The sequence below is a fragment of the Dromiciops gliroides genome, chromosome 4, assembly GCF_019393635.1.
Source record: "Dromiciops gliroides isolate mDroGli1 chromosome 4, mDroGli1.pri, whole genome shotgun sequence".
NCBI classification, from domain to species: Eukaryota; Metazoa; Chordata; class Mammalia; order Microbiotheria; family Microbiotheriidae; genus Dromiciops; species Dromiciops gliroides.
In genome coordinates, this window is record NC_057864.1 from 201,657,111 (window position 1) to 201,678,918 (window position 21,808).

At 41.5% G+C, this 21,808-nt stretch overlaps 1 protein-coding gene across 1 annotated transcript; it reads left to right on the forward strand.

Moving 5' to 3' along the window:
• Positions 1–1,167: 1,167 nt before the first annotated feature.
• On the forward strand, positions 1,168–17,194 carry CPSF4L (cleavage and polyadenylation specific factor 4 like). The gene is made up of 7 exons (XM_044003301.1): positions 1,168–1,270; positions 2,229–2,279; positions 8,993–9,145; positions 13,407–13,502; positions 15,162–15,255; positions 15,714–15,756; positions 17,111–17,194. Exons 1-7 carry the CDS (start codon positions 1,168–1,170, stop codon positions 17,192–17,194), a joined length of 624 nt encoding a protein of 207 aa, XP_043859236.1.
• The last annotated feature ends 4,614 nt before the right edge of the window (positions 17,195–21,808 follow it).

Sequence of the window (21,808 nt, forward strand, 5' to 3'; positions counted from 1 at the left end):
TAAAGGAGTCACTTTTCTTGCATACCATCCCTGTTTAGTTTATTTCTTTTGCTAATAGCTTTGGAGCAGGTCAGGTCCCTAGACAGATATTAGAGTATTCGTGAATGTGGACACACAAAAAATTACATTTTAACTTTTGCTAACCTCGAACTGAAATTTAGTGTTTCTGTCCATTATGAATGTAGGTAACACCCATTACTCTGAGAAGGGGTCCACAGGTTTTTACCAGACCTACCAAAAGGGCTGACACACAAAAAAGGGTTAAGAATTCCTGTTTTAGGGGGCAGCTAGGTGGCTCAGTGGATAAAGCACCAGCCCTGGATACAGGAGAACCTGCGTTCAAATGTGGCCTCAGATACTTGACACTTACTAGCTGTGTGAACCTGGGCAGGTCACTTAACCCTCATTGCCCTGGGGGAAAAAAAAGAAAAGAATCCCTGTTTTACATTGTACATAGTAACAGCAATATTGTACTAATAATCAACCGTGAAAGACTTTGCTACTCTGATCAATACAGTGATCCATGACAATTCCAGAGGACTCATGATGAAAAATCCTATCCACCTCCCAAGAAAGAACTGATGAACTCTGAGTTCAGATTGAAACATATTTTTTTCACTTTTTTTCTTGCCTTTTTTTCTCGCAACATGGTTGATGTGGAAATATATTTTGCATGACTTCATTCATATAATGGGTATTGCATTTCTTGTCTCTCAGTGGGTGGGAGAGAGGTGGAAGGAGGTAGAGAATTTGGAAATGAAAATTTTAAAAATAACCAAAAAAAAAAGAATCCCTGTGTTTTAGGGAATATTAAAGGCAATAAGGAACATCAGTGACCCAAAAAGGGGTTACAGACTGAAAGAGAAAACTTACCTTGGGTGATATTAGAAAACCACTCTCATTTATTTGTTCATGCCACTTTCTGACATGGTGACCTGTGACCAGCTATATAGACTGCATGTGTTTGGCACCCTAAGATTGGGTGCACAGAAAGGTCCTAACTCCCTAGCTCCCTAGGAATTCAGAAGTAAAGAAAAACCAATGAGGAACTAAAAAAGGAAATCAGTCCTTGGCCCCCTTTAGCTGACCCTGTGATAAGCTATATATAGGATTCACCTGTAGGGCCTCTAGGTTAAAACTAAGTTAACCCCAGGGACAAGGCTAAAGATGCAGGAACTCATTGCTGGGTTGGAGAAAATCACCTTTGATCTTGAAGATGATGTGGAGAACCAGAGGGGAATTGGGTTCCTGCCCTTCCCAGGAATGGACAGTAAGTTGGGGTGGGTGAAGTGTAACGGTTGGCCATGCTTCTAAGTTGAGGCCTTTCCCTTATTCTCTTGATATTTCTTTAACCAATATCAAGGGTTTTTAAGCTGGGGTTCGTGAACTCTTAAGCATAATTATGATTGTATTTCACTATAATTGGTTTTCTTTGTAATCCTTTCTATTTTGTTTTATGCATTTAAAAAACATTATTCTGAGAAGGGGATTCATAGGCTTCAGCAGGCTCCCAAAGTGGGGGGTGGGGTCTAGGATACAAAAGGTTAAGAACTTATGGGCTAAATTAGATGACTGCCTAGCCTTTCCCTTTCATTCTTTCTTATGTCCCAGCCCACACTTTCCTGGTAGAAAGGAAAGGTTAAGTCAAGGGCCACCTGGTCTGATGTAGGATTTCAAGAATAACCCTTTTACTCAGGAGGCTCAGACCTGACCTCTTGTCTTCCCCAAGGCTGTGGGAGGATGGGACTAGCAACTACATAGCCATTTTCCATATGGGATATTCTGAGAATCCTGAGAGAGAAAGTGATTACAGTAAAGAACTGAGCCTTGAGCCTAGGCCTTCTAAGTCTCAGCTTAGTGCTCCTACCCAAGCTGGTAGGGAAAAGAGAGCAAAGAGAGGAAAGGTCTCACAGGAGAGGGAGGGAGGGAGGGAGGAAGGGAAGGAGAGAGAGAGAGAGAGAGAGAGAGAGAGAGAGAGAGAGAGAGAGAGAGAGAGAGAGAGAGAGAGAGAGATTGTTTTGGGAAGGGGTGTGGTGCTGTGGTTCTTTGCTGCCTTCCACAAATGAGCTCCACTTTGGATATTCTCCATGTCCCTATGCTCTTCCTCCCCTTCCCCTTCCCCTTCCCCTTTTCTTTCTTTTCTTTTCTTTTCTCTTCCATTTCTAAAGGTGAGAGGTTAGGACAGAAGTAAACTCTAGAACTGAGGCTATTTTCTTCTTCTCTTCCAGAATCAGGGGTGGCTGTATGTACCTTCTTTCTCAAAGGCCTCTGTGAGAAAGGTAAGTTAAAAAGAAATAGGATGGGGGGGCAGCTAGGTGGCTCAGTGGATAGAGCACCGGCCCTGGAGTCAGGAGTACCTGGGTTCAAATCCGGCCTCAGACACTTAACATTTACTAGCTGTGTGACCCTGGGCAAGTCGCTTAACCCCAATTGCCTCACTAAAAAAACAAACAAACAAAAAAAGAAATAGGATGGGCCTGGATATGGAGTAAATACCTAAGGAACATAATCTGTCTGATCCATTTTAAATCTATTTCATCTACTGGGGGCAAAGGGGAGGGGGACAGAAAAGAGGCAGTAGTGTCAGGGCAAGGGACAGTGACTTGGAATTTAAGAAGAGTGAGCTAGACATTGGATAAAGTGCTGTGCCTGGAGTCAGGAAGAGTCATCTTCCTGAGTTCAAATCTGGCCTCAGATCCTTGCTAGCTGTGTGACCTTGGACAAGTCACTTAACCTTATTTGCCTCAGTTTCCTCATCTCTAAAATTATTTGGAGAAGAAAATGGCAAAGCAATCCATTATCTCTGCCAAGAAAACCCTAAATGGGGTCACAAAAGTGTCAGGCACGCCTGAAATGACTGTACTACAACAACAAGAACAAACTAGATGTTGGCTGAAAAAGTATCATCTTGTGACCCGAAAGATGACAAAAATGTCTCTTTCCCCACCAGACAAATATCTCTCCATGATAGCTCTAGAGCCGGGGGCCTGAATTCAAATCCTACCTCTGACAACTTACTACCTGTATGATTTAAGCAAGACCTCCCTGGGCCTCAGTTCCCTCCTCATCTGTAAAACAAGGGCATTGGACTAGATAGTCTCTGAGGGAGAAGCTCTCTGCCAGCTCTGGTTCAATCTTCAACTGATCTTCAATCAAATGTCACAGTTGATTCCTCTCTGGGGAACTCTCGAGGTCCAGGGCCATCCCTGCTACCTCAGAAGAAACCTTGGGTTTCCAAGTCATCCTTGGAGAAGGGAAAGAAGTCACAGAAAAGAAAACTGAGGGGTTTGTGTTCAAAGGGATGGGCTACCTCAGCCTCTTGCCTCGGCAACAATATGAGTTTGTTAGTAATATATCAGCCTCTGGTATTTCTCCACCATCCCACCTCCCCCAAGTAACTATTCACCATATCTCCATACTCTCCTCTACTGGCTACCACCCTAAGTCACTGTCCAACCACAAACTCATTTTAGATATGAGGAAACTGAGGCAAACAGGGTGAAGTGACTTGCCCAGGGTCACATACCTATCTGAGACTCCAGGCCTGGTGTTCTATCCACTGCACCACCTAGCTGCCCCCATGTACTACTGTGTTGTACTAGTAATGATATATTATAAAACTCACCAGATATTTTAACCAGACATTTTTTTTGTTTTTTTTTTTTGTTTTTTTCTGCAATAAGGGTTAAGTGACTTGCCCAAAGTCACACAGCTAGTGTCAAGTGTCTGAGGCTGGATTTGAACTCAGGTCCTCCTGAATCTAAGACCAATGTTTTATCCACTGCGCCACCTAGCTGCCCCTTAATCAGACTTTTTTTTTTTTTTTTAGTGAGGCAATTGGGGTTAAATGACTTGCCCAGGGTCACACAGCTAGTAAGTGTTAAGTGTCTGAGGTCAAATTTGAACTCAGGTACTCCTGATTCCAGAGCCGGTGCTCTATCCACTGCGCCACCTAGCTGCCCCTTAACCAGACATTTTTAAAGGATATGATGATGAAATAATATCTGATATAGGCCCACTGGGCTTTATTAAGTGATAAAGTGACATGGTCAGACCAGAGATTTAGGAAAAAAACTTTGGCAGCTAAGTGTTATGTATTAAGTAGGGGAGAGACTTGAGGCTAGAAAACCAATTAGGATGCTGTTATAAAAGCCAAGGCAAAACATGATGAAGGCCTGGACTAAGGCCAGTAGCTTTGTGAGTAGAGGAATAGGGACAGACATGAGCAATATGGAGTGAGGAGCAGCAAGATTTTTCATGAGCTCATTCAATTGTAAGCTCCTTGAGGGCAGGGACTCTTTTTTTTTTTTTGGTCATTCTTTAGCAGATAGTGGGCAATTCTTGACTTGATTTGGCTTTATTAACTTTATGTGAGGTGATGGTAAGTAAAGATTCAAAGATCAACACTCAGTTTGTGAATCTGGGTGACTAGAAGGTTGAGGGTACCCTCTCCACTAATGGGGAAGTTTGGAATTAGAATGAGTTTGGGATTTTCCAAACTCACTAACTCTGTCCCACCTAAAAATGAAAAGGAAGAAGAAAAGACTTATTCAGCCATCACTATTCTGGCTGAAAGGACCTACCCTTCATGGAGCATCTGCTGTAGCCAGGAGGGATTCTGGATGGTTGAGAGTTAACATACTGTGAGGGAGAGGGGGCATGACATTTTTCCAGTGGCACCTAGTGCTGTAGGTGACCAGGTAGCACTTAGATTTTAACTACCCTGAGGGGCCAAAGCCTAACTCTGAAGGAAATAGGCCAGTAGTCTACACAGGATTGGGGGGGGGGGTAAAGTGGGAGAATGTTGGGGGGGAAATAAAGGTAGATGTAGTTGTGCTGGAAACAAGACCCACAATTGGCTATGGTAGGATCGGTAGCACAATGGATAGAGCAATGAACCAGGAGGCAGGAAGACCTAGATTCAAATCCTACTTAACCTGTCTACTTCAGTTTCCCCATATATGAAATGGGAAAACCAACAGTACTTATCTCTTGGGGTTGTTGTAAGGATCAAATGAGATCGTATTTGTTTAGCACTCTGCAAATCTTAAAGCATTATGTAAATTGTAGTTATGATCATATCTCTGCCCTGTCCCCTAATCACACACTCTTTGAGATCAGGTCATAGCAACCCCTTAGAGAGTTTTGGTCTTCACTTCAGACACCACTGCCCCAGGAGATAACTTGGCCACGGGGTCTGAAATTCCACTCATAGTTCCATGGTGCAGATGTAACAGCAAGCTGGTAACACCTTATCAGTCCTGTTTCTGGGACATGAGAGACTGATCTCCAAAGAGCACTAGAGGATCTATGGTAGAAAGGCAGAGGAGAAAATACAAGAAATACTCAAGATAAACTTAAGCTCCCAAGGCCATCCCTGGATGGTGAGCTGAGAAGGTACTAAAGGGATTTGCCTCTTTTGGCTTTCACATTCTTTGTTATCGTTTTTAAAATGATACTTGTAGTTGTTTTTGAAGTGAATCTTTAGGGTTATAATACTTGTATTATGATAATATCAAAAACAGAATCTTATGTCTTTAGAGTATGATTCAAATGAAAAGTAATTTTTACCATGAGAAGGTACTAAAGGAAACTTTAAAGAAAATTGAGTTATAGTGGAGATCAGGGAAGAGCTCTGGATACAAAGTAAGCTCCTTTAGGGTGGAAATTATCCTTCCTTCCTTCCTTCCTTCCTTCCTTCCTTCCTTCCTTCCTTCCTTCCTTCCTTCCTTCCTTCCTTCCTTCCTTCCTTCCTTCCTTCCTTCCTTCCTTCCTTCCTTCCTTCCTTCCTTCCTTCCTTCCCTCCCTCCCTCCCTCCCTCCCTCCCTCCCTCCCTCCCTCCTTCCCTCCCTCCCTCCCTCCCTCCCTCCCTCCCTCCCTCCCTCCCTCCCTCCCTCCCTCCTTCCCTCCTTCCTTCCTTCCTTCCTTCCTTCCTTCCTTCCTTCCTTCCTTCCTTCCTTCCTTCCTTCCTTCCTTCCTTCCTTCCTTCCTTCCTTCCTTCCTTCCTTCCTTCCTTCCCTCCTTCCTTCCCTCCTTTCTCTTTCTTTTTTTCTCTTCCTCTTTCTCTTCTGTGTTTCCTTCTCTCTTCTTTTCCTTCCTTCCTTCCTCCCTCCCTTCCTCCCTTCTTTCCTTCCTTCCTTTTTCTCTTCTCTCTTCCTTCTTTTCTTCCTTCCTTCCTTTTCTTTTTCTTTCTTTTATCTTCCTATCCCTAACCCTTAGCATAGTACCTGGCATGCATTAGGCACTGGATAAACACATATTGATTGAATAAGCAAAAGGAGAAGACTACCCTAAGCATGACTGAAATGAAGTGAAATTGTATCTTCTGTAGCCACCAAATACTTGTTGGGTCTATTCTGTGCAAAGTATGTAGCTGTTTGGCAAATGAGATGTCACGTCCATAAAGACACTTTACCATCTACTGTGGGAGATAAGGGAGCATTATCATATAAAAAAGAACTTCAGGGGCAGCTAGGTGGTACAGTGGATAGAGCACCGGCCCTGGATTCAGGAGGACCTGAGTTCAAATCTGACCTCAGACACTTGACACTTACCAGTTGTGTGACCTTTGGCAAGTCCCTTACTCCCCATTGCCTCACCCCCCCCCCAAAAAAAAAGAACTTCAGTGCCTAAGAGAGATATGAACAAGGTGCTGTGTGAATTAGAAGAAGAAGGGATCACGGCCAGCTAGCTGGAGGATGAAAGCTTTATAGAGAGAGCAACACTTTAGCTTGGTCTTAAAGGATGGGTAAGATTTCAACAGGATGAGATGGGGGTGGTTGGGTGTGTGTGTGTGTGTGTGTGTGTGTGTGTGAGAGAGAGAGAGAGAGAGAGAGAGAGAGAGTGCACACAGGGAACCTGAGCAGATTCACAGATCTAGGAGAACCTAGGATGGTTTGGGAGAAGTATGAGATAAGGCTGGAAAGAAAGGCTCCAGATTATAAGACTCCTTGAGTGTTGTCATCAACCCCACCCCACCATCATCCTCATCCTCATCATTTATATAACATTTTAAGGTAAAGCACTTTACATATATTATTTCATTTGATCTTTGCAATAACCCCAAGATGTGGGTGCTATTAATTGCCCCCATTTTACAGATAAAGACACTGAGGCAAACAGGGTGACTTGCCCAGAGTCCCTGGAAAAGTTTGGACAGCACTCCAAAGACCACTGATCATTTTGTTCAATTTGTTTATTTTTAAAGCTCACATTCTCGAATGATTTGATGAGAGCTTTTTTATTACAGCAAATAATCCGCCGGCAGCGGCTTATTGAATAGACTGGAGGTAGAGATAGCAGTTTGGCTATTGCAGCAATTCAAACAAGGGGTCTGGAAGATCAGAACAAAGCTAAAATAGAAAAAAAGAGCAGATATCAAAGAGAAGGGCAAACATGAGTCTGAGTGACTAGGAGAATGGTGGTGTTAGTTGAGAAGTCAGTAAGCAGAACCAGGTTTTGGAGGAAAGATAACGAATTCAGTTTTCATAATGATATCCCAATGGTCCCTCAGACTCAGTCAGGTAGAGAAGTCTTGCAGCAATTAGAAAGTCTGAGTCAGTAACCAGGGAAAGCTGTAAGGGCTGGAGATGTGGCTTAGGGAGCCCAGAGCTCATAGGTGAAGCCATGGTGGGACAGGTAAGGTTGCCTAATCTATTCCTATATCCTCTTCCAGGGCCCTTTTATCTCACCCTACATCCTGTTTTTGTTCTTGGTACAGCCATTTCCAAAATGATTTTTACAGTAGTCTAGGGGCATTTATCAGTATTGCCCCATTTGGAGAACATCTGGGCTGCAGCTGGAAGTCACATTGCTATTTCCACACCAGTTACATTTTAATGTGTTCCATAACTACTTGGGGGGCCTTATTAAAACAGAAAATTCCTGCATACAGTCCTGGTATTGCCACTCTCAGGGTTATTTGTATTTTAATAACTATTAAAGATGGAAGGCCCAAAGGGATGAAATTTTAATTGTGTAATTAAAGCTTGGTGGAAGAGATGTGTTTGGTAAGGGAGTCTTCCTAGCACCCTTCAAATGCCATCAGATAGGTGGGGCCCCTTATTCCTGAGAACATCTCTGCTTAAAAACTTTAGAATTTGAGCATTCCTTTTATTGTCAATGATAGAAAAAAATTCAATTTAAATGACAGGCCAACAAATGGAACATTAGTAGGTACAATCTAATCTGAAGTTTTATTGGAAAGGCCTACTATAATAATGCCATTGATAATTTAGTAGGCAGTAGATAGGATTAACTTCCTTCTTTTTTTGTACTCTAGCTTATCATGTCTTCTCCCCCCCTCCCCTTTTTGTGTCTTCTCCCCTTTTTTAGGCATCTTCCTTTAATCTCAAAAAAACAGAATCTAGGGGGCAGCTAAGTGGCGCAGTGGATAGAGCACCGGCCTTGGATTCAGGAGGATCTGAGTTCAAATCCAGCCTCAGACACTTAACACTTACTAGCTGTGTGACCCTGGGCAAGTCACTTAACCCCAATTGCCTCACCAAAAAAAAAAAAAAAAGAAAAAGAAAAAAAGAAAGAAAAGAAAAGAAAAAGAAAAAACCCCAAAACCAGAATCTAAACCTCTCAATGGGAGGAGATTCAGGTACAGTTGCAGGAAAAGGGAGGGGGACATAGGTGAGAAGGGGCAACTGATGGTTAGAACATCCCTACTCTTCTTCCTCTCAAAGTTGTGGTTGTTGTTTGTCCTTCATTCTCAAAGAAGACCATGATGTCAAGAAGTGATGACTTGCAATGAACTGAATTTAAGTGAGGGAGAGCTCTGCAAAGTCACCAGCCTCATTCTCTCCTCCAGAGCCATCTGGGTCCAGTGGCAAGATATACATCAGTAAGATTGGAGATGGCCCCAGATACCTTGGCCTTTTTAAATTAGGGTCTTTCCCAGGTCTCATGATGTCATTTGGGGGAGTAGATAAGTGAGCCTACCCTAGAGATAAGCATGGTTTTCTTGGAGATCATCTGCATTTTCTAGGTGATCTCTGTCCCTTCCGGCATGATGACGGGGAGAAGACAGTAGTATGCAAACATTGGCTCCGGGGCCTTTGTAAGAAGAGTGACTACTGCAAATTTCTGCACCAATATGACATCACCAAGATGCCCGAGTGCTACTTCTACTCCAAATTTGGTAATGCTTATGTTTTCTGGTGTCAAGATTCACCTGGCTAGTGCCCATTCCTTTAGTAACCCCACTAAGGAGGGGCTCTATAGATGGTGAGTTTAAGGGGGTCTCAGTGAGATTGGATCTTAAGAAGAGGAAGGAAAAGAAGGAGATTCAGGGGAAGGATAAGACAAACTTTTCAAAGGATGGTAGGTATATCCCAGACCTGCTAGGCAGAGTTTCCTAAAGGACTCTAGTCATTGTTACTTCCTCTCCCCACCTTCCAGAGAAATGTAAACTACAGGTTACTCTACAGAATACCTTGTACCTATCCTGTCTATGGACTATTTGTGTCTGATCTGTGGCAGAATTTTCTGAGCTCCTATTGGTCTCTCAGCCACACTCAGACACAAGGTACCTTGACCCCACCATAGTGGTGTCATTTTGGTCCTCTTTGAGAACAAAGGACAATAACCAACATGTCCTGTCACTTTAGGGAAAGTTGGAGGGGTGTGTGTATGTATATGTATGTATACGTGTGTATTGAAAACCAAGCCCTGTCTTCAAAATATGGCTCAGGAATCTTCCATGTAGGTCTTTACAATGGTATCTAGTCTCATTAGCATATTGAAATCAAAAGCTTAAAGAATCCAGTCAGAAACACTGGGTTCAAATCTCACCTCTGCCACTTACTATTTTAGTGACCTTGGGCAAATCACTTCCCCTTTCAGGGCCTCAATTTTCTCATCTATAAAAAAGGCGACTAAAGTACTTTTTTAAGCATGTGTTCTGTCCAGCTTGCTAACCATTTTAATATTTTATTTAAAATGTCTTCATTGATCGATGAAGTACTTTCTGGCTTCATCTGATTTGGGTTTTCTTCTATATATCACTGAGGATTTTTGTTAAAAATAGGAGTGCCAATCCCATCCCAGCCCTTATGGACTCAGCAGTGCTAGTCCTCTTTGAGGGAGAAGGGGGCAGAGTACTTCAGCCTAGCATTAGTACAACTCACTTAAACTCTGTGTACCTCAGTTTCCTCAACTGTAAAATGGGGATAATAATAGCACTTACCTCAAAGGGTTGCTATGAAGAGCTACTGAAATAACAATTATAAAGTACTTAGCGGGGGCAGCTAGGTGGCTCAGTGGATAAAACACTGGCCCTGGATTCAGGAGGACTTGAGTTCAAATCTGACCTCAGACACTTGACACTTACTAGCTGTGTGACCTTGGGCAGGTCACTTAACCCTCATTGCCCTGCAAAAATAAATAAATAAATAAACAAACAAATAAATAATTAAAATAAAGTACTTAGCAAATTGTCTGGCACATGGTAGGCACTTAATACATGTTTGTTTCTTTCCTTCCAACCTATGTGGGGGGCTAACTCCTAAAAAGAGGAGAATTGGGATTTTCTCAAAGTATTTAGCTCACTGTTCCCGAGAGAAAAATCTCTTAAATAAAGCTTAGGCATGGCTCATGTCTAGAGTCTCCCCTAAAAGTGACTAACAGAGTACTTTCTGGAAAAGGTATCTGATATATAAAGCTGATATTAAGTATAGGGTAGCTATTTTTCCTCTGCTAAAAAAAAAAAAGAAATGTTTCAAACATCAAAGGTTCATAAGGACATGGTTATAAAAACTTAAAGTGTGAAACAAGAGTTCATCACTCTGATTATACTCTCCTGGGAGGCAATGACCACTTTGTGGTAATTTGGAATAGTTTTTACTCTTCCCTTAGGCCTGTCTAGCTGAACAAACTCACGAGGTCCAGCTCTCCCAACCAGTCAGGCACAATGTGGGCATTCTTAGACCTTTTGGCAGCATCCTCCTGCCAGAAATGGTCATCTTCTCAGAGAAGCAGCATCATTACAGGAAGCATGACTTGGTGGGCAGCTGGCACCTATCAGAAACCCAGGAGTTTTTAAATGGACAATATTGCTTCCAAGGCTGCGCCTGTCCATCTTTCAGAATCCATTGTTGCTGGTCAAATGCCTGTGCTCAAGGAAGGAACAAAAGGCAAAGAGGTTGCCAGGGTCTTGAGGTCCTATCTCAGGCTTGCCTAGGTAAGCTCATATTAATGATCATTTTCATGTGCTGGAATTGGGAGCTTCTATAACAATTGGGCGAAGGAGAGTGCCCCTCCTCCTAAGTGGATCCATCCTCAGAATCAAGTGGAAGCAGTTTCTCTTCATTCTTCTTATAGGCTACTTTTGGGAGAGGTTCCTTCATAAGTGTGTCTCTCCTAACCACAATGGCCACTCCTCTGATATAACCTCTAGTCATGGGGATTAATCTGAAGAATTGCTTGTCATCTGAGCAAATCAAAGAGTATATCATTCAGCAAGAAGCCAGTGGACATGTTCATCCTCACAGAGCCAGAGGGAATGCCTACCTCCATGGGAGGTTCCCCAGTTCAGCCCAACAGGGGGAGAATCCTCCCTACTTTAGTGAGAATTGTCACAAGAGATCAGACCTAAGGATCACCAGCCCAGTATCCTCTTGCCAACAGCATTCATGGGATCATAAATCTATCACTGGAAAGCGATCTAAGAAGCCACCTAGTCCAAGCCCCTCATTTTACAGATGAAGAAACTGAGGCCTAAGAAGGGTAAGTGACCTGCCCAAGGTTACACAGGCAGTAAGCATCAGAGATAGAATTTGAACCCAGTCCTAAAACATGTTCTTTGGCAGGGCTTGGTGCTCCTATAAGACATCAACCTTAAAAGAGAGGTATATCTTTGATTTTCTTTGAAGTGATCTATGGCTTTATCATTCATAGAGGTCTGCTATTTTATTTCTATAACAAATGAACACATATTATCCTTCCTTGCTGTCCTATCCAAAGCATCCTATTTTCCCATTCATTTAGATGACCAGAGAGGCAGTTTTGTATAGTGGATATAAAGCTGTTCTTGAAACCAGGAAGACCCAAGTCAACTCCCATTTTTTGATAACTATTGGCCATGTGACCCTAAGCAAGTCATTTAATTTCTCAGTGCTCTAAGCAACTTTCACTGTATCCTATACCAGATGTGTAGAAGGATTTCACCTTGAAGTTCTTTATACCGATGGAATCACAGATCTGGTCCCATTTATAGGATCTTTTGTTAGTCTTCTTTTGGAGATGACTATTAAGACGCCATTATTTCACCAAGAAATGTCTGAGGAAAATGGTGTGTTAGCACCACCTTCTGATGATGAAGGGAACTGTATGATCAAGCATCCTTTCTTAGAGGCAGAGGAGGAAGAAAAAAATGGAATAAATCCTCGACACACACGCCGCTCGTTAAAATATTGAGCCAGTTCTCAGAGTATAACTTTTGCATTCATTACTTGTCTCCCCATGGTATCGCTGTACAAAACAGGGATCTGTTCAACAGATGCCTTTACTGTAGTTGTGTCTCGGGTTATGATGGTGACTCAGACACTAATCATCTCACCTTAAAAGTCACTTAATTTCCCTGTTTGTTTTTTTTTCTCTGTAAAAGGAGGTGGTTGGTCTCAATGGTCCCATACATATGTGAAAAGCAATGAATCTCAGAGCTTTAAGATTAAGAGTAAAGTCTAGAGGAACTTTTTTTTCCTCTCTAAATAAATCCAGTCACTATGAGAAATAGAAACTGGACTTTTGAATCACTGGACACTGGAGCACCCAGGTGTATAACTTTCCTGTAGGAGGGGACAGGGAGGTAGTACAGGGGGTAGAGTTTGGGACTTGAGTCAGGAAACCCTGAGTTCAAATATGGCCTCAGACACTTATTAAATGGTATGATTTTAACTTGTTTTAGCCTCAGTTTCCTCATCTGTAAAACGGGGATAATAAAAGTGCCCACATCACAGGATTATTGGGAAGATCAAATGACATAACAAATAAAATTATTTGCAAACCTTAAAGTGCTATATAAGTAGTATACATTGAGAAGGGAATCACTATTATTATTATATCATATCATATCATCAGAGGGACTTTATGACCCTTCATGTAGACCAACTAGGGAAGGAGCCATAAAAAAAACTAGCCATAAGAGTTTGGATATAATAACACAACAGGCTAGTAGGATAGACTAGTAGAGGTCCCCATTTTTCAGGAGAGGGTATGGAGCTATGCATACTTCTATAGGAGATATATGAAAATACCTTGGCGTTGCTTAAAGGGCAAAAGATAGAAGAAAGGAAGCAACTCAGTAAGGACTCAGATTAATCTAAATAGGTGGGAGGGATGAGATGGAGGGAAGAGTTCCAAGAGATGGACACAATATATAGCAGTGATTGGTACTATTTCAGGAGAATGCAGCAATAAAGAGTGCCTTTTCCTTCATGCTGACCCAGCCTCCAAGATCCGAGATTGTCCTTGGTATGATCAAGGTTTCTGCAAGTATGGTAAGGTGACTGACAGAAGAGCTGGGTTTTTCTTTTCTATTAGGGAAAAGGGTGTGGGGAGGGGGGAAAGGTATGATTTATTGTTGAGGTCTCCTAGTCAAGTTGGTAGTCAAATCAGAATAGAAATATATTTAGCCTCTTTTATCCCTACCGATAGAAAGGAATATACATAATTTTCAGTTGTATATGGTACCTTCACAAAAACATTTAACATTTAAACCTCACAAACAAATGTAAAAATATTAAATAAATTCTTTCATGACTGAATGCAATAAAAATTAAATTAAACAAAAGGCTACTGAAGACAAGATTAAAAATCAATTGAGGGGCAGCTAGGTGGTGCAGTGGATAGAGCACAGGCCCTAGAGTCAGGAGTACCTGAGTTCAAATCTGGCCTCAGACACTTAACACTTACTAGCTGTGTGACCCTGGGCAAGTTACTTAACCCCAATTGCCTCACTAAAAATAAATAAATAAAATAAAAAATCAATTGAATGCTAATTATCGTAATCCTAAAGAACTGGTGGGTTAAAGGATAAGAGCAACTGGATGAATGGCAAGTGGATAGAGGACTGGGCTTGGAATTAGGAAAATTCATCTTCCTGAGGTTCAAATCTGGCCTCAGACACTTCTTAGCTATGTGACCCTGGGCAAGTCACTTAACTTTGCTCATTTTCCTCATTTGTAAAATGAGTTAGAGTAGGAAATGGCAAACCACTCCAGTATCTTTGCCAAGAAAACACCAAAGACAAAACATAAGAACAATAGATAATATCATTAAAGACAATGTCAAGAATGACAACACAGCAAATTTGCAGCCAAAGCAGTCCTTGGAGGGAAATTTATATTTCTTATATCCCTATCCCAAATTCTCTCTAGTCCCTAGTTTTTGTAATGGCAAATGCCACTACTTTATCAAAGGTCTTTCTTCCAACCATAGATGTTCTAACTTGGATATAACATCCTTCCTGTTATCCCCTTTTAGTTTTAAGTGTATCTCCGTTATTTCTCTTGGGCATTATTAGCCAACAGTTTCTCCATTTCTGCTAGCTTCAGGAAATCTCTCCCTTCTGTGTTAGAATTGCTAGCTGTGTGGTTGCTATTGGGAGCCTCCTGGGTGTCTAGACTTGTAGACAGAGGGCAATGTCAAGATGGGGATGGGACAATGCTTAAAGTTCACATGACCCCAAAGGCAATAAGCTAAATATTTCTCACCATCAAAGTTCAAGCTACATTTACTATGGCTATTGTCAGATGATCCAACAGTCCCTAATGACATAATGTGTCCTATTTGAATAGCAAGAATAAAGACACCAGGCCTAGGTAATTTTTTTTTTTTAATTTTTATTTTTTTGCAGGGCAATGGGGGTTAAGTGACTTGCCTGGGGTCACACAGCTAGTAAGTGTCAAATGTCTGAGGCTGGATTTGAACTCAGGTACTCCTGAATCCAGGGCCGGTGCTTTATCCACTGTGCCACCTAGCCGACCCCGGTAATTACTTTTTGAATGGGCAGGAAATTACTTTGGCTCAGTGGTCATCCTCCCATTGCAGCTTGTCTGCCTGTGTTTCCTGTCAACTTCCTACCTACCTCAAGGCCAATTCATCCTGTCTGTATTGGGGCTGAGTTGCCTAAGGTGTGTCTCTTCTTGGCCTGGCAGGTCCTTTGTGTAAATTCCGCCATATGAGAAGAGTGCTGTGTACCAACTACTTAGTTGGCTTCTGTCCAGAGGGACCTGGTTGCAGATTTACACAGTATGTATTTCCTCAAACCACCAGCTCACATCAGAAAACTAGGTTAGACCCTTCACTGATTCCTGGTTCCTAACCTTGAAAGGACAGAGGCATTCTGTGCCTCTAATAGCTCATAATAAAATGTCTTGTGCCCACTATCTAGCTCCCCCACCAAAAAAAATTTCTTGCCCTTCCAAAAGTAGCCCATGCTACTGTTACACTATAATGGGGTTTTCTTATTACTTGCTACCCCTTAATTTAACAAAATTCCTCATCTTTGGATCCTAAAAACAGCAGTCAGTCCCCCCAGCACATGCTGACTGCACATATTCTTTCTTCCTTGGCCTAGGTGGGAATTCTTTCCCTTCAAGGTCTGGAAATCTGAAGTTTACAGCAGTCTGTGGTATTGAGCATGTTAATAGACTGAATTTGGGTGTGTTAGGTTGGTTCTTTAATTGCTTCTCATGTACTCCCCTTAGCCCCAAGATGACTCTGTTACTGCATAATACAAGTCGCTCAAAGGTAAGAACTAGAAAGGGGTCTGGGTCGGCTCTGTTGACCTCATTCCAATTTTCTACTATCTCTATGTTCTCTGGGAATGCCTAATTCCAGAAAAATGGCACCTATTTCCCCATGAAAAATGTGACATCTATCCAATCTAATGCACTGATTTTTAGCATGTGTTCTGTCCAATTTGCTAACCTGTTAAATATTTTTTAAATTTCATCATTGGCCCATGAAGTCTATCAGGCTTCATCTTCATATCTCCTATATATGTGATTTAGGATTTTTGTTAAGTAAAAGAGTGCTAACCCTACCCCAGCCCTTCTGGGCTCAAGAGTGCAAATTCTCTTTGAGGTAGAAGGAGGGCAGGGCGCCTTGGCCTAGCATCTATGGAAACAGAAGCAGTTATTCTATTCAATAGCAACAGCATACCAAACGCCAAACAGAACCTAGATGTGGATGTAGTGTCTGAGCAAGTAGGATCTAGCTCTGACGAGAAAGAGAAGGGAGTTTTTTTTGATGGTGGACAAAAAAAAATGAAGGCAGGTAAAGGAAAGAAAGCAAGCAAAAGCTTGAAGTGCAATGTGGTACAGGGTAAAAAAAATATGCATTTAGAATCAGGGGATCTGGATTCAAATCCCAATTCTATTATCATTTGTATGGTCATAGGCAAATCACTTAACCTTTCTGGGCCTGTTTCCTTAATTACAAAAATAAAGAGGTTTGACTAGATGACTGCAAAGGCCCCTTTTAAATCTCTAGGGCACTACACATTAGTATCTAAGTCCATTTAGATTATTTCTAGGGTGGATTTCTAAAAGGAGAGAGACAGCTTGTTGGCTGGGTAGCAGATCTAATTCATATAGGTGAGATACTGGCATTATAAAATGGGAAACATCCCTGGCACCTGCTGTCTTAAAAGGGGCAGTCCCAAATAGATGATAGCAATATCTAGGAGGGGAGATTGCTGGCATTAGGTGGAAAGCTCTCTTAACTCACCAGCCCACTCAACTTCTTTTTTTTGGGGGGGGGTCAATGAGGGTTAAGTGACTTGCCCGGGGTCACACAGCTAGTGTCAAGTATCTGAGGCCGGATTTGAACTCAGGTCCTCCTGAATCCAGGGCTGCTACTTTATCCACTGAGCCACCTAGCTGCTCCCCTTCAACTTCTAAAGAAGTAAAATAAATGTAATCACTCTCTTCTCCCCATGCCTACTCCCTTTTCCTCTGAATAAATCAGCAAATAAGTTTAGTCTTTACAAGCTTAGCTTTAACTCTAAGGACCTCATTAGCCTCTTAGTATAGGACTATGCCCCAACAGTGCAGAGTTCTTCAAGAGGTCTCAACTCCTGTTTTTCCTTTTCTGCTTTCAGAATGTAAGTCAACCACATGGGTCAACAAAACTTGCTTCCATTGTGGAAACATCTTTTGAGCATAGTCAGCAAGAGAGCCCATAAGCTGAAGACCCAAGCAAGCCCACCATGTCCTTTGCAGCAGTTCACTTGTTTTAGGGTGGGTATCGAGGCCAAGAGGATTCTTCTATCTTTTGTTGTTGTGAGCTAGAAATAAGTTTTGATCAGTGATATGGATAGGGATAATTCCCTATGTGTAACAAATGAGGAAAAAACTGTATTTGAACTTAAGGAAATAAGGTGTGAATGGGGGAGAGGGTAGATGCTGGCAAATCAAATGCTCATGATGCCTGAAAGCTGCCACTACTCAATTCTCAGCAATGTATTCTTATTTTTATATCTACTGCCAAATGGTATTGCTTGCTTTTTTAAAATGGCAAAAAAGTTAATAAAAGTTATGCATTATTCTCTTCCAATTATCATTTTATTGATATGTATCTATATAGAGCCTTTGGGACCTTGGGGTGATTGAGCTCCTTATTCTTCTTTCTTGGTGCTAAAATATATCCTGAGAAGAGAAAAATGAAAATGGAAGGATGGAAGGGAGGGAGGGAAAGAAAGAAATCAAGAAAGAGAAAAGGAAGGAAGGAAGGAAAGAGAAAGGAAGGGAAGAAAGGAGAGAAAGAAAGAGAGAGAGAATTGTTAAGTTCTTATGATGTGGGATAACAAATTGCCCAAGGTTTTCTGAACTTATGGGAAGAAGGAAAAGTAGAATTCTTGGTTTTCTTGGCCTTCCATTTAATTTATTTTTGTAGTCCCAGACAGTAACTTTTATGCTTTTCTTTTCCCTGACAATCTTTTGGAAGATGATATCTAAGTTCTTTCCTTGGTCATGGTTTTCAGGTAGTCCAATAATTTTCAAATTGTCTTTCTTGGATCAATTTTCCAGGTCAGCAGTTTTTCCAAGAAGATATTTTACTTTGCCCTCTATTTTTTTATTCATTTGGATTTGCTTTATTGTGTCTTGGTTTCTCATAAAGTCGCTGGCTTCCATTTGTTCAATCCTAATTCTTAGGCAATTATTTTCTTCAGAGAGCTTTTGTATCTCCTTTTCCATTTGGCTTTTCAAGCTGCTGACTTTTTTTCTCATGACTTTCCTGCATCAGTCTCATTTCTCTTTCCAGTTTTTCCTCTACCTCTCTTACTTTGTCTTCAAAGTCCTTTTTCAGTGCCTCTGTGGCCTGAGACCAATACATATTTTTCTTGGAAGCTTTGGATGTATGAGCCCTGACATTGCTATCCTCTTCTGTGGGTGCACCTCAATCTTCCTTGTCCCTAAAGAAACTTTCTATGGTTCTCAACTTTCTTTGCTTGCTCATCTTGCCCATCTCTTACTTGACTTTTAACTCCCTCTTACAGTGGGGCCCTACTTCTAAGCTACACTGTCCCAAGCTTTAGAGGGTCCCAGGTGTTTTGGTTTAAGGAAAGGCAGGTTCTTCACTCACCTGGCCTGTTCTCTGGTCTTAGATAACCCCAGATCAACTTGCTAATTAACCAAGCAGCAATACTTTGTGTGCTGTGGTTGTTAGCTCAGATGAGCCTGTGCCCCTCCCCCACCTGGGCCACCGCCACTCAAGCCTACTTCCTGGTTCCCAGCAGGGGTGAAAAACCCAAGTTCTGTCTTAGCACCAGCAGAGACCCCTGTAATCTCCCCCCTGCCAACCGCTCAGCCCTCTTACCAGACCATGAGCTTAGTTCCAGATGACACTGGCACTGCAACTGATTCAGAGGCTCCAGGGGTCCCTTTCTCTGGGGACTGGATCTGTGTCAGCATGACTGTAGGGTAGGGCTCCACTCCTGTCTTGGCACAGCAGCCCCCTCCTGCTGACCTTCTAAGCCGTCTTTGGCTATAAAATGATCTCAACCCATTCTTTTGTGGGTTTTGCTGCTCCAGGAATTGTCCTATGGCATTATTTGGAGGTTTTTTTGGAGTGATTGTATCGTGAGTTCTGAGAGCTTACAGCCTTTCCTCCACCATCTTGGCTCTGCCCCTCCCCATATCCTATGCTTTTCTTTTCTACCTGGCACCACTGCCCACTTGGAGGTCCTTAAAAATCCTTGTTGAGTGAATGAAAGTGTTCCATCAGAATGTTGACAACATGTACTATCAAGTTTCTTTTTATAGTTGATTGCAGGATCACTTTTTGGCAGGAAATACAGATTATATAGGAAGCCAAATGTACTACCATGGATTCTGCTGGGGTTTCAATATGCAGGGTGGGGGGCTCTTGTAGCATGTTTGAGAAGGAAGTTGGGGCAGCTAGGTGGCGCAGTGGATAGAGCACTGGCCCTGGATTCAGGAAGACCTGAGTTCAAATCCGGCCTCAGACACTTAACACTAGCTGTGTGGCCCTGGGCAAGCCACTTAACCCCAATTGCCTCACCAAAAAAAAAAAAAAAAAAAAAAAGAAGAGGAAGTTAAGCCCATCAACTCTTTTCTTTCAGTGTAGAGGAAAGGACCATTATACTGGCAAGTGTAACAAGAATCAAACAATAGGGGGCAGCTAGGTGGCGCAGTGGATAAAGCACCAGCCCTGGATTCAGGAGTACCTGAGTTCAAATCCAGCCTGAGACAGTTGACACTTACTAGCTGTGTGACCCTGGGCAAGTCACTTAACCCCCCATAGCCCGGGGGGGGGGGGGAGGGAGGAAGAAAAAGAATCAACCAAGAGTATTCTTCAGAAAATAATAGAATATCTGAGTAGCTGGATGATATTTTTGGCAAATATCCCCATTGGTCATAGCACATATGATACTCAGTATAAGGAAATTTATTAAATGTTGAAATTAATGTCATTTAATGAGGTAAACTCACTGAAGCTTGAATAGCATGAGACATAAATGCTTCATCATCTCTTATTCAAGAAATGAATGAACCATAAGTAGCAAAATGGAAATGATTGCTATTGACTTATATAGTAAATATTGAATATTTATTCATGTATATCCACATATATAAATATTAACATATATGTCCAATATGTTGAATGTTATCTAAGGGAAGAAATATATAACATCTAAGAAAATCCATGACTTCATATTTTATATGGTTGAAGATAAGCTGGATCTGCCCACATGTGACTGGAAATACTTCTAAAAGCTGGCAAAATCTCATCTGCATTAGCACAATAGCTGCCTTCAGCACGATGAAGGTACTTGGCACTCTTTCTAAGTGTGATGGTCCATATTCTATGATTCCACTGTGCTCAGCCCAAGGGAGAGAAGCTCGTTTTCATCTGAGATGACATGCACACATGAGAGTTAATTTATACCACTCATGACCTTTATATTAGGGATGGATCTGCACCTGTGACTTCACTGGTACAGGGAACTTCTGGGTGAGAAAATTCCCTCTGTCAATGCAGGTTGGCATTTTTATCTGAAACTTACAGCCTTAAAGCAAAGGTTCCTATCCAGGGATTCACTGGGTCTGTGAATCTGGAACTTTTAACATTTTGATAACTGTATTTCAATATAATTGTTTTTTTCTGTAATCCATTGTACTTTATTTTATGCATTTTAAAACATTCTGAGAAAGGGTCTAGAGGTTTTATCAGACTGCCAAAGAGTCCAAGACACAAAAATGGTTAATAACTTTTGTCTTAGAAAGTTGCAGAGAGTGGGTGTGGTGACAAATGCTTGTAATCCCTGCTAGGATGAGACAGGAAGTAAAGGAAGGAGAGAAGGAAGGAAGGAATTTAAGTGATTTGCTCAGACTCACACAGTAAGTATCTGTTAGATGTAGGACTTGAACCCAGGTGTTTTCAGCTTAGAAGCCAGCTCTTTATCCACTAAACCAGTGGTATTAAACTCAAATGGAAATGGAACCCTACAGGACTCAAATTGATTAAAAAAACCACAAACTAACATTATCTCTTTTATTATTTTGTTATTATTTGTTATTTATATTTGTTTTATTATTTTTTATTATTTTTATTTATTTTTTTGAATATTTTTGAACGTTAATCTGGTTAGTTCAGCCCTATATGATGATGCCTTTCTACTTTGTCAAAATGTTATAAGAAGCAGTACAGGTTGGCTTCTTTAAGGAAGGACTTCATGGAAGAGGTGTGACTTGAGTAGATCCCTAAAGGACAATGGAATTTGGGTCAACAAAGTAATGGAAATGGGTACAGTATGTCTGAGAGATATTGAGGATTCTGGCTGGTTGAGGGGAAAAAATCACGTTGGGAATAGTGGGAGATAAAGGCACCACTCTGTTATCCAGAGAAGACCCTGAAAAGCAGGGTGAAAGAGTTTAGACATTACTCTATAGAAGTATACAAAATTAATGAGAAGTGGAGAGATATGATGATAGTAGAATTTTAGGCAGACTGTGTGCAAGATGGATTTGAGAGGAAAGAGAATGGCAAAAGTGAGACCAGTTAGGCTATAGTAATAATTCAGGCATAAGATAAAGATATGGACTTGTTTGGTGGCAGTGGGGATGGAAAGGATTTTTCCTTTGAAATAACTTAGATCATCCTTTGAATCTGAAATATCAGATACTAGGTATATAATTTGATATAAGGGATAATTAAATATAATAGATGTGGAGTCTTGGTGATTGAACCAATGGTATTATAGATGGGATATTAGGAAATTGATATGGAGTTGTGGAAAGGGAAAGAAAAAAAGTTATTTTGCACACATTGAATA

Bases quoted from the DNA above. Each gene is read 5' to 3' on its own strand.
- CPSF4L (XM_044003301.1), top strand. From the start codon at position 1,168: ATGCAGGAACTCATTGCTGGGTTGGAGAAAATCACCTTTGATCTTGAA. The intron at 2,280-8,992 runs GTAAGTTAAAAA...TGCATTTTCTAG, and splicing joins CAAAGGCCTCTGTGAGAAAG to GTGATCTCTGTCCCTTCCGG. The intron at 13,503-15,161 runs GTAAGGTGACTG...TTGGCCTGGCAG, and splicing joins TCAAGGTTTCTGCAAGTATG to GTCCTTTGTGTAAATTCCGC.